At 39.9% G+C, this 13,830-nt stretch overlaps 1 protein-coding gene across 1 annotated transcript; it reads left to right on the top strand.

Moving 5' to 3' along the window:
• The first annotated feature begins 12,581 nt into the window (after positions 1-12,581).
• Positions 12,582-13,557, top strand: LOC101403969 (olfactory receptor 52H1-like). Its single transcript, XM_014782257.2, is given in 2 exon segments — positions 12,582-13,241; positions 13,243-13,557. Coding segments are annotated over 2 exon segments (975 nt in total).
• Positions 13,558-13,830: the final 273 nt, after the last annotated feature.

Here is a 13,830-nt window from a genome sequence, read left to right as displayed (position 1 = left end):
AAGGGGAAGAACCAGGATGAGTTTCCATTGGCAGATCAAAACTTTTTCTTTTGTGCATGGTCCTGGCTGGCTCTCTGCCCGTGAAAAATAGCCTTAACGTTCTGTTGTTGAGATGAGGTCAGCACAGTAAACAAGGGTAAAGTTTTTATGTAGATTTAAGTCATTGCCTTCTTTATTGATAAGAGTTTCTAGATATTTAGTCGTCTTGTCCATCCTGGCTCAGAGGAAGGCACCCCTACAAATGGAGATTTCTCTTATAAATGTCAATTTCCTTTACAAATGGGTAACTTCTACTAGGTTTTCAGAACTTTGTCTGTGTCTGCTGTTTTTTAAAAACATAATCAGCCCAAAGTAATTTTTATACCAAAGAGGCATATTTTCAGATGGTAAATTCTGTTCCTGGTCCTGTGGTTACAAATATCCTTGTATCTTTGTTTTTAGATCAAAGATAAAGGTTATATTGAAATTATTAGGATTTTTACACATCTTTGAAATCTGTTGCTTTTTTAAACAGATTGTTTGATCTTAAAGATCCCTCACTACCACCACTTAACAAAATCAATCCACTTGACAAAGTGGGTTTCCAGGCTTTGTTCTGGAAAAAGAAACAAACACCTCAAAAATCTCTTGAATATGGCATAAGAATTTTTTTAAAGAATATATTCAAGGATTCTTTTCCTTTCCTTCAGTGTCATTAATGTTAAAAGCAAAGCCCCTCTCTTGTTGAAACAAACAGTTTAAACTTTAGAAATAAGAATGAACTCATTTAGACAAACCGGAGAGCAGGGGTTTGAAGTCAGCTGTTGAAGAGCCTCCCTACTGTCTTAAGTAGCTTTTTCCCCATAATGACTACACTTGCCAAAGAAACTTAACTTCCTACCTGGGTTAGTTTATTGGGACACTAGGATTGAGAGAGAACATGCAGAAGATGTCAATGGAAGGGAGTGTTGTGCTAAGACAATGGCTTCATCCAGCTACTTAAATGCCGAGCTGAGGTTGAGGTGTGTTCAAAGCCAACTTCATGGAGTCACTCTGTTCAGTCACTTAATTGTATTCCACCAACGACTGATGGTGAGTTACTCCCCCTTGTATAGTGTTTGCACAACAGAGTAAAGGTTACTTATTCCCCTTTTTTTCTGAAGTGCTTTAAAGAAGAAGCCTCCCTTGTGTTTCAATCAATCAGAAGGTAATTTATCTAGACATATTAACATTTTCTACTTTCCCTTTGAAAAAAGTTACCATGTATTGATACAATTAAGGCTAGTTCAATCCTGGAATAAATAAATTCAGTATTAATTCATGTCTAAACCATTGGGGTTAAAACTCTTCCAGCCATCCGGATCAATTCGAGATTCTCAGAAGCAGTGGAGGCCCCTGGCTGGAAGGTGGCCTGCAGACGAGTAGCTCCAGGGCATTTCCTGGGCTTAAAAACAGGCTAGCAAGGGGCTGGCATCTCCAGCGAGAAATGGACCCTATAGTGGTCTCTCTTCTCCTTTATACAGTCCTCTGGGGTCAACTGACTCCTGCACATGTCAGTGGGATAAGACTATACAGTTGTTGATAGGTGAGTTTAAAGTCTTACTCTATGCATTCAGAGAAATATTTTTGTATGTGTTGTGTAAATTATAACAAGAATATATTTTGTGTAATTTATAGCAAGGAATTCATAGTTTAACTGTGAATTCAACCTCCCTCATCCACTGCACATTTAAAGCCAGTGTTTACACTGTGTGTAAACATTTATTGAAGTTTTTTCTTTGTGCGTTACTTACAGTTAAAACATAACATGTCATATTACAACTAAATATTAAGTGACTGAATAAAAATATTTTTAGGGGTTTAGAGAATGATGAGTATCTTGGTCATGCTGGATGAAAATGAAAGTGCCTGGCTTGGATCAGTGTATATATCTGTATGTATCTACATCTCTCTCTCTCGCTTTCTATATATATATATATATATATATATATATATCTCCACATATACACACATACATTCACATGTCCACATATATACAGATTTAAGTATATATACATGTAATCATTAGTATAAATATGTGTATATTGTTGGAGATCAGAATTTGCCACCCCAAAATATTTCTCTTTGGCTTGATTGTTTTTAAGAACAAAAGACTCAGAAATAAACTTTGACCTTTCCCCTAACTGCCTAAATGAATTTGAGATAGAAGGCCTGCCCCAGGAAGGACCTAACACCGTAAGATGATTATAGTATAATATAAACTAGGTGTGATAGACAGACAGGCACCTAGCAAGGACCATTTGATCAAAGTTCTCTCTCAGGTCCTATCTTTTATAGATGGCCCAGCTAACATTTGTTTACCAAACATTTGCTTTTCTTTCTCCATGTGAATTGCCTTCCTTCCTTTTGAAGTCCTAAATCACTACCCCCAACAAACTCTTTTATTTCACCTGGTATTTAAGGTGAAGGCTTCAGCCATTTTGGCAAGTTACTACTCAGTTTTCTTGGGTTTCTCCCTATATACGTTATTAAACTTTATGATTTTCTCCTGTTATTCTGTATAATGTGAAGTTAATCTTTACACTAGCCAGAAGAACCTACAGGGTAAAGGAATATTCTTCCTCCTCTACAAAATATATTTACATTATTCCAGTTACTATTTACAAATATCATAAGAAGGAGTAATTTTTATTAGGAGGTTAAAAGAGTTTAGAAACTTAGAATTTTTCCCTATGGCCTCAAGGCTAATGAGTGGGAGAGGCAGGATTGATACCAGGTGTGTGTTACTCCAGCACCTGTGTTACCACCCAAAAAAGGAGGTTCATCTGCCCACCGCAAGACATGCCAATAGTCAAGAGGCAAGGTAGTAGGAGAAAAAGGACTTTTTTATTACAGCTTGTTAGCAAGAGGGAACATGGTTGACTAATGTCCAAGAGAACCATCTTAAAAGGGCACAAAATCTTGCAACAGTTATATGGGCTGGTGGATTATAGAGGAGGGGGTTAGGAATGTTGACATTCTAGTGTTACAGACTGAGAGTCGGCCACACCAGATCCTTTGGTTTTCATTGATGATGGCTATTAGCATAGATGCTCTGTTGGGTGTCATCACATTCTTAAGGAACTCAAAAGAACAAAGTTATCATCTTATCACAGCTGGGAGGTATTTGCATAGGCAGCAGTTGTAAAATCAACATAGCAGTTAGATCTTCTGGAGGGTGCATATCCAGCTTGGTCAGTTTGTCAGAGGTCATTCAAAGTTACAATAGGGTTTCTTTTCTACAACATGGCTTCCCTTATGTCAACCTTGTCTTGAGCCAGTATCTCTTGTGCTATCTCCTCTGCACCACACCTCAGAGAAGGCAGCAGCCTGACTCCCAAAGATGTGGGGCAGGAGGGAGAGCCAGGGGATGCTGATCTGCAGGAGAAGCCTGGTGCATATTAAGGAACACCTGAGGTGCCAAGAAATGTAATTTGATAAGCTCTATCCATGTAGAAATAAACAAGATAGGAGTAAACATGAAAATGGATAATATTATGCTGAGCTATTTCATGACTAGCATGCTATTGCAGATGACATGAAGAAAAAACCGCTCGATTTAGTGTAAAATGTGGGCTTTGTAATTGGATTTTTAAATTTCTGGACTCTAAAAATAGAATAAAAACGACCAAATTTTTTATATTGATGATATAGCCTCTTAGTGGCCCTTATCAAATTAACTCATTTCTATGGATTTGAATTTCTCATTAATAAAATAAATAAAAATAATAAAACTTACCTGATGGGGATATGTGGGAATTAAATAATAGAACATTTGTAATCACTTCTGCTATTTCCTAGCACATTAGCACTGACCCAGAGTGATGTCTATTCACATTTTTTCTTGGCTTTTTTTCTGACTTGAAATAAATGATTTTAAGAAAGCACATTCATTGACTTTAAAATGATTAGCTTTGTTTCATTTCAAGAAATAGTATAATATGAATAAAGAATAAGTCTTTAAAATTTTTTATATCCAATTATAAAATAAATATTATATTATTGTGAAAATAACTTTGTTCTCATCATCTTTGATAACTGTAAAACAGCCTCTTTAATCTAAATCAACATACTAGATAAAAATTGTATTCATTTGTTATTGCTGTGTAACACACTACCACAAATTTAGTGGTAGACAAACTTTAGGCTTAAAAGAACATACATTTATTATGCCACTGTTTCTGTGGACAAGAGTCTGGGTACAGCTTATCTGGGTTCTCTCCTTTAGGGTCTCATTGGGATGTACCTGAAAGGGAACAGAGTTTTCTACCCCAAAATATGCCCCTTTGGGACATTGATTATTTTAAAGGAACAGAAGACTCGGAAAGTTTTTCTTGTTACTTCCCCTTTAACTGCCTAAAAGAGTTTAGATAAATAGCCTGTAACAGGAACAGAGCTATCACCAGAGAGAACTACAAAGAATATGGGCTAAGTGTGGTGGGGGGGAACTGGACAGGGCCTAGAGATCAGAGTCCTCTCCGTGTCCCATTGTGTCTGCGTGGCATGGCAAACATTTGCTTTCCCACCTTCATGTGAATTGTCTTCCTCCCCTTTGAAGTCCCAAACCACTACTCCCATATCTTCTTTTGTCTTTACTTGAGGATGGTATTTAAGGTGACGATTTGGCCATTTTAGTGAGTTGCTCAGTTTTCCTGGGTTTCTCCCATGAATATATGCTATTAAACATTTCTTTGTTTTCTTCCTGTTAATCTGTTTCATGTTGATTTAACTCTTAGGTCAGCCATGGGAACCTCGAAGGGTGGGGGAGGTAAATTCCTACCCTTAGAATTTAATGGGGAGATAAGAGAAAATTGCACTTCACGGGCATTATAGATATTGGTACACAGGTGACTGTGATCCACCAACTCCTGGAATCAAGATGAGGCGAAAGCAGACAATGCTCTCTGATTTGGTTTCTGAAGCCACCAAAACTCTTAAAGAAAAAATTACTCAGGACATTTGTTAAAGATGGAAGGTAAGAAAGAATTTGTTCCAGGGGGGCTACCACAATGGAGTATGGTAATAGAGGAGAGAGATTGAGCTCAACATTGAGTATAATAAGGAAAAGTGGGGATTTATAGCCCAGGATCAGGGTCAGAGCTTGGTAGATGGAAAATTACTAAGAGGTAGAGTAATTCTTTGCTAAACTGACCTAACAGAATTTTTGCTGAAGGCAGGCCAGGAGGATAAGATACTGAGGGTCATCAGACGAGCTAAATATCTTCAAGGGGGCTGAGGCAATGACTCACTAAATTAAATCAGCAGGGTTTTTGCTAAAACTGGACAATGCAGAGATGAATACCAGAAGCCTAAAACTCAGAGCCCAGTTGAGAAGATAGTTCAGAGTAGCCTGACTAGAGTTTGGTCAAGGAGAGATTTTTTTGTCACCACTCAAACCCTTGCCCAAGCCTGACAATGGATGAGTGTCTTCAGGCCCCTACAAACCTCTATGTGATGGCCCCCACAGCTGAATGTGTTATTGGTGTTGATAAATCATCTGTGTGTGCCTTTACTATCTTTTGTCTCCAAGCAATGATGGGAAATGCTGCAGATATGTACATTTTAGTGGGTAATGTGGAAGACTAAACCTACCTGCTCATGGGTGATAGCTAATGGCCTGGCTATTTGACTAGGCCTCTTGAGAAACTTAACTGGCATATAAAACAAACCCTTCAATAGAGATGAGAAACTCGGATAAAAATCAGTTCTAGTCCCAATAAGTTTTCGTTACCCATGTGGATGTTAACCAGAGAGACCTCTAAACTTGGCCAAGGAAACATAATCAATGATCAAACAATACTTGTCAACTAAACATGGAGCCTAAAGTGTCCTTGGTCCCAGAGGAAACAGGTGTGGGACCAATTGCCTCCTGAATTCACTACAGGATGAAAATCTAGATATCATCTTAGATTGGGCCTACACATACAGACTGCCACTGAGGTAAAACAAAGCTGAAATAGCATAAAAAGTCTGTCCCCCTGTTAGACCCTGGCTGAGGCTAAAAACACTGCCCAGTGATACATTCCCCAATCCAATGGGCTAGTATATTCTTAGCAGCTAGAACATGCTGCTTCACATTGAACCTTTTGTTATATCAGAAGATATCACTAAATCCTGATTGCAGTTGACACTTTCTCTGCATTTGGCCTAGCCATCCCGTACATCCCACTGACTCAAGCCACACTATCCAGGCCCTACAATGCCACATTTGTTTCCTGTTCAGGTTTCCTAAGCATATTGCATCTGATAATGGCCCTGGATTATCAGCCCAAGCTATTCATCTGTGGGCCCAATCATGGAACATACAATGGACACTTCATGCCTAATATCACACCCAAGCTGCAGGGGAAATTGACATTTTATTAGGCAATTAAAGGACAGGCTTGTACAGCTGATGGGAAGGGACACGAAAACCTCAGCCTAGACCGTACATCTCAGGTGAGCAATCTGGAGTCTCAAGGCAGCAATTCACCAAAAAGACACTTCTCATTTCTGACCATGTTTGATCAGGCTTCCTCCCCCTTCCTTCAATTGTACACCCTTCCTTTACAATTTTGACATCGCGATCTTTGTGGAGGACCTTACAAGAGCCTTCCAATCTTTTCAACTCCTTTCTAAAGATTCGATTAGGAGTTTAGAATGATTATTAAACAGCAAGGGATAGGAGATTCAAGATATTTGTGCTAACCAATTCTTAAACATAATGTGTCTCTCTGATTCAGTTGTATAAAAATATTTTTCTGTATAAATGTTTTTGTCCCTCTTGCATACAGTCCATCCGTACTAAAAGTCTAGATGATAATAGGGGATTAAAAAATTCAAAATTCCTTATTAAATGGGTCACATTGATAACACCAACAATAGGGCAAAAAAAACCCAAAAACTAAAACTAAAACCTGGTTACCTGGGGAGGAGTGGGGCAGGGAGAAAGACATTAATGATCTTTCAGAACTCCTCTGGAAAGCTTTCCCCCCTCTTCCTGATATGAAACCTCCCTGTGCTTCCTTTCTAAGTTGCTGTGAGCGCTTTGGATTCAGACTGACTGCTGAGTCAAAAACCACACCTGATAGTTCTGACTCTGAGACAGAAGGGGATGGCTGGTATTGGCTCCTGCACTTTCCACACGGAACACTTAACAGATGTCATCCACACTCATGAGGCTGATAAACTGATATCACAGATAAACAAAACTGAAACTGACTGCCTGTGCCAGTTTGAAACCAAGGACTACATGGAATTATTCAGTCTGGACAGGGAATCCCAGGGCAGCAGGCCCCACCATGGAAGGCGGCATTGGGAGCTCTGTTAACCAGCTCCCTAATTAGTATATGTCTTACTTGGGGTGCCCTCACATTGTAAACTCTGTTTCTGGGGGACCATATGTGCCCCTTGGGATTATGCTTCTTGAATGTGTACCCTGACTATCCTAACATTGCTTCAGCAACCTCCCCTCCCCAAAAGGCTTCAGGTCAGCTTCAGCTGTGCTGTGGCTGGAGCTCTGCTGTGCCTGAGTTAATGCCTTGGACCAGATAAAAAGGATTCCTATGGAAACTTAAGGAGAAACCTAACCGCTAAGAGACATATTTTCCTGATTTGGTCACTGTTGAGACTCATGGTTACGTTAAATCCTTCAGACAGGCCTCATCATCTTACTTAGAGTGGTCTCGATTGTTGCCACAGACTACCCAGTGTTTGATGTAATCCCTTAAAGTCTCACCCATTAGGGTTCATGATGGTGTAGCCTATGTTTCTAGTTCATGTCCTGAACAATTAAGGGGTGGAGTTGAGGAGTCCAACTCCAGGCTAAAAATTTACGTAATTTTTTGGGGGCCCTACCATTGACAATTATAAAGACTTTATCACACAGGGCAAAGCTACCCTCCCAACTTGGTGCACAGCCAGTGCATGGCAGTCTCTGAAGGGAGTTGCAGTCAAGGACTCAGCCCCACCCCCCTTCCATATCTCTTTGAGCTAGGCACTCTCTCAGCTCAAGTGACTCTAATCCAGTCACCCTGAGGTAGAAAGTGTGGCATTATTTTCCTCCTGAGTGTTGCTTTGCCTCTGACGCCCTACAGGTACATTCCTATATCCTGAAGATCAGGAAAGAAAAATAAAACAAGGATTATGGATCAGGGGGTTCACAAATCCGTAGATATTCCGGGTTTCAGATCTAGAAAAAGGAAATGGTAGCCTAGAAAGAAGTTTAGCTCCTGCAGGTTTTTAATAAGTTCTTTCATGTAGACGACCAAAACTGAGGCTATTATCTGAAGCCAAGAATGGGGGATAGGGTCCCTGATCAAAATGTAAAGTAAACACGTGTGCACGCACACACACACACCAAAAATCTGGTATCAAATCATTTTCCAGATTAAAGTTTACAGAAAGTGCTTTTCCTAGAGATATGAGAGGATACAAACACATTCTGCCCTCGGGAACTGGACCCATCTTCCTTCTGTTTTAGAAACTAGGTCTATCATATTCATGAAATCATCGCGGGATCAGGATCAGAAACTGCCACATTAAACTTTGGTTCAGGGCAGAGTACCTAGGAGAATAGGAGAGGTAACTGGAAGGATGAGCACTAGAAGAAAGTAAGAAAGAAAGAGAGAAGTCAGAGGGGATCTCCCACTCAGAATGATGCTGCAAACCACTGGGATAGGTGAAAACAGGCAGTGTATATGTATATAACAATGTAGCCTTAATATGTAAAATATTAACTAAGAAGCAAGGAGAAACTAACAAAATAAAATGAGACATTTAAATGCATCTATTATTATTAATATATCTAGCAGATTAAAATTTCTCAAGAGTAGTGAGTTTGACAAACCTAATTTATAAACTATGGAACTTGGTGTAGTAGGCAGAATAATGGCTGCCCAAATGATGTCCTCACCCTAAACTGCTGTGATTACATTAGGTTGTATATCAAAAAAGAATTAAGTTTCAGATGAATATCAGATGAAACTAATCATTAGACCTTAAAATAGAAATATTATCCCTGATTTTCCAAGTGGCTCAAATGTAGTCACAGGGGTTCTTAAAAGCTGGAGAGGAAGTTCAGAGGAGGTGAGTCAGAGGGAAATCTGAGAATGGAAGGAGGGCAGAGGTGACATTGCTGGCTTTGAAGATTGAGGAAAGGGGCTTCTAGATGCCAGAAAAAGCAAGTAAACATTCTTTTCTAGAGCTTCCGGAAATGAATGCAGCCTTCTCAACATCTTGATTTTAGCCCAGGGAGAACTATGCAAGAGTTCTAAACTACAAAACTGTAAGATAATAAATTTGTGTTTTTTTTTTTGTTTTTTTTTTTTGCAGAGGAAAATGAGCTAACATCTGTTACCAACCCTCCTTTTATTTTTTCTGAAGAACATTTGCCCTGAGCTAACATCTGTTACCAATCTTCCTCTGTTTTGTATGTGGGCTGCCATCACAGCATGACCATCAACAAGTGGCGTGGGTCTGTGCCTGGGAACCGAACCTGGGTTGCTGAAGTGGAGCACACCAAACTTAACAACTAAGCCACTGGGACTGGCCCAAATTTGTGTTGTTTTAATCCATGAAGTCTGTGGTAATTCGTTATAGCAGCTATAGAAAACAATCTGCATCCAACAAAAAACAATATTTGAAATTTTTAAGAACATATGGACATCTTAATCCATTATTGAGGAAATTAAAATGGAGGCATATATCATATTTATGTATAATATTCGTAATAAGAATATACAGTATTATAACCATATAAAGTATTTCTATATTGATATATAGATTCAGTGCAATCAAAATAAAAACTCTGAGTGTGTATGTGTGTGCGTGTGTAAATTGAGACACCACTTATAAAACTTTCATGGTGATGCAAAGTGGCAAGAATGGCTAAAAAATTTTTGAAGAAAAAGTTGGAGCACTTACATTCCAATATCAAGAGTAGAAAATTTTAACTGTAAATGTACAGTATTGATACAAGATTATACAATTAGAATAGACTAATTGAAGAATACCCCAAGTACAGGAACATTCTTGGGCCTCTGAGAATTCTATCTCAACTGACTATGTCTGAATCATCTATATGGAATTTCCTAGGGATGCAATATCCACAGCTTACTAAAAACACTAAGCTACATTCCATCTCAAGGGAAAGGAATTAATATGCGTGACTTTATCCCTTGTCTGGGAATGGGAAATGGAGGGGCCCATATAACCTGAGTTCTATCTCCTAGGAATTCAAGGAAATGCATAAATATTTTCATTTTACCTCTTACAGAACCTCTCCTAGCCTAAAATTTTACTTGCTTCCTTCTAAATAAGATATTTCCCACTACTCCTGTAAAGCAAGAGACAGAAGGAAGAGTTTGGTGAGCTGAAAACTATAGTTAATCAGGGAGGAGGAAAATCCTACACTAGCTCTGGTGTTTTTGTCAGATAATGTAGTCTAGCATATACTCAGTGTCGCAGTAGGAGCTGTGCCCTGGAAGACAGGACTCTGGGAGGAAGGATCCTTCTGATACCAAAGATCCCATAATAAGGAGGCAGATGCTGGCAGGAAACTATTGATTTCAAGTGCAGACTAACTAATATGACCAGAAATGCAGCAGGGAATTCAGAAGAAGGAAGAGATCTTTGGGTAAAAGAGCTGAGGTCAGAATAGGATTTGATTGAAGCAGCAGACCTTGGTTTGAATGTTTTCTTTTGCTTTTCTTTTCCTTCATAGTTTTAACGATTGATGATTTATTGTTCTCTTCTTTGAATTTATTCCCTGTGACCCTAAGAAAATGTGCTTCATGTCAAGAGGCAGTGATTCTGTGCTCCACGAGACTGAGTTGCAATCTAGCCTAAATTGTAGAGACATTTTGGGACTTTCCCAGTCTACCTGCTCTTCATGCCCTAGAAGATGATGTGACCATTCTTTCAAGGAGGATTTCAATGAAGACTCTATTGCTATCATTATTCTAATGAAAGCTCAGAGCCTGTAGGAGTTCTGTCTGCATCAGATCTGGAGGTGTGACTCAGAACATACATTCTTTTGGGTCCAGGGGTGGGGGAAGCTGCTTTTGGACAGTGGAAACTAGTTACATTCTTCTTAGTAGATATTTTGTTCACTTTGGCTAATTGAGGACTCTGGCAATGAGGAAACCATCCCCTAAGTTAGAGAAGCTGACTATGTAAAGCTTTGACTGGGGTTCTGGCAGAGATGTCACAAAAATCCTACATGGCTTGAACCCTTCTCCCCTCTTTGTGCACAAAACTACAGATTTCTGACAAACAATAATATAGAGCTGTTATGACTTGTCCACAAAATCCACTTCCTTTCTTTAAAAGCTTGTTGAATTACTTAGTAAATTTGTTGGGGTGGGTAAGAACTAAACCTCTCCAAGACTGGTCTAATGATGGCTCAAATTGTGCTGGACCTCTTCAGTGCTGTGCTTCCTGGTATCGATGCTACTGATTGCCATTTCAAAAGTACTTCATAAACTAGATCACACAATAGAGTTAAAACTCAAAGGATATTTTCAATACAAAAGGTACCTCCAAAAACAGGATCTATTTAGTGCAAAGGTGAAAATTCCCAAAGATGGGGACCAAGCCCTGGCAGACCAGAAATGAAAACATTGGGGTAAAACTTTATTATTCTTTGTTTCACGTCTAGGAGGTGAGAATCTGCTCTGCGTTACTTTGCTTAGGCCAAATCCCACTGGTCCCTATCTGTTAGAGAGGCATTTCCAGCCTCACTGATGGGTAGAGCTGTCTCCCGTACTAATGTTAGGGAACAGAGTCTTCCAGGCTTAGGGCATTGCCCTTGAAGCCCTAAATCATCCTCTGAGCTTACTGCTCTCTGCCCGAGTGAGGAGAATGCTGCTTTCTTGTCCCTGTGCATTTTCTGGTAGATACATTCTCTTATACTCATATCCCAGTAAGCATACCTCCTAATCTGAATCACATTTCAATTCCCGTGTGACAAAGCTCCCATACCACCCACAGTACTGGAATTGGTCCTTTCATTTTCCTTCCTTTTCTTTATCTTTTTCTTCTGCTTTATTGAAACTCTTCAGTTTATTTTATCAAAGCCATTGTCTGAAACGTAATATTTGCTCTATAAAAGTCAATTACTCCCCTTTCCTCACTGCTTATCCCATTTAATACTTTTAATATTTCTCTCTCCCTCTCTGTCTCCCTCACACACACCTCCTTCCTTCTCATATATATTTCTTTTTTTTCCCATTTGACCCTGGGCCTATACTAAATAATCTCCATTAATAAAAGGACATAGTTATTCAGGTTTAATCATATAAAATTGCTGACAAAAAAATAACCGTTTCACATGGTTTATTAATAAATATAGAAAGAAATGAATTGGGGCTGATGGCAAAGAAAAAGGGCAATAACAAGTCAATTCTATAGGTGCCAGCTCAAGGGGACAGGAGGTGGCTTCTCATGTAGGAACCCTGAATGTGACAGTTGCAGTCCTCAACCAGGTGCAGCACCAGAGTGAAATTCTTATCTTTCACAGCCCATTCTGACAGCTGATTTCTCCCCAGGGCTCAAAAACCCGTGGATCTCAGATTGAAGAGACCATGTATAACTTGAGCTGCTACACCCCCAGTTCCTTCATCCTTATTGGAATACCTGGCCTGGAGAAGTTCCACATCTGGATTGGGATTCCCTTTTGTCTCATCAATAGTGTGGCTATTGTGGGCAACTGCATCCTCCTCTACCTCATTGCAGTTGATCACAGCCTCCACGAGCCCATGTTTTTCTTCCTCTCTATGCTGGCTGCCACGGACCTCATCTTGTCCACTGCCACAGTGCCCAAACTGCTCAGTAACCTCTGGCTTGGCTCCCAGGAAATAACCTTCTCTGGTTGTCTCACTCAGATGTTCTTCCTCCACTTCAGCTTTGTAGTGGACTCAGCCATCCTGTTGGCTATGGCTTTTGATCGCTATGTGGCCATCTGCTTCCCCTTGAGATACACTACCATCCTGACTCCGCAGGTGATCATTAAGCTTGTGGTGAGCATTGTTGTGAGGAGCTTCTCTGTCATCCTGCCAGATGTTTTTCTACTGAAGCGGTTACCCTTCTGTGGGACACGTATCATCCCACACACGTACTGTGAGCATATAGGTGTTGCTCGGCTTTCCTCTGCTGACATCTCCATCAACATCTGGTATGGATTTGCTGTGCCTCTCATGACTGTCATCTCAGATGTGATTTTTATTGCTGCCTCCTCCTTCATCCTTCATCCTCCACGCTGTCTTTCAACTCTCATCTCAGGGTGCCCGCCAAAAGGCCCTCAGCACCTGTGGCTCCCATGTCTGTGTTATCCTCATGTTTTACACACCGGCCTTCTTCTCCATCCTTGCTCATCGCTTTGGGCACAATGTCCCGCGAAATGTGCTCATCCTATTTGCTAACCTCTATGTGGCCATCCCTTCTGCTCTAAATCCTGTTGTTTATGGAGCGAAGACCCAGCAGATCCAGGACAAATTTATTCTCCTCTTCTCTTTGAACAAGACACAACGAGTGAGGAGGGCCACTGAAGGAGAAATTTAGGTAAAATTGATTAGGTGAAATTTTGTATAAGGCAGGAAGACATAGAAGTAAAGTTGTAACTCCTATTAACTTGACATTTTAGAGTTCCAACCACTTGCAAAGTATACACAAGAGGGAAAGAGGAGAAAGAAAATCTTCTAGACTTCTAGAAAATCAAGAACTTTCTTGGTTTAATTTTCTCACCACTTATATGAAGAAAGTGATGACGGGTCCAGAAGAGCACTAATAGTAAGGTTTACATCTTTCCTGCTGCTGCTTTTGAGATATTTGAAG

This window comes from Ceratotherium simum, chromosome 7 (assembly GCF_057802395.1).
Source record: "Ceratotherium simum simum isolate JZ-2026a chromosome 7, ASM5780239v1, whole genome shotgun sequence".
NCBI lineage: Eukaryota > Metazoa > Chordata > Mammalia > Perissodactyla > Rhinocerotidae > Ceratotherium > Ceratotherium simum.
The sequence above is the reverse complement of the archived record's forward strand: the minus strand, read 5'-3'. Positions and strand labels throughout refer to the sequence as shown.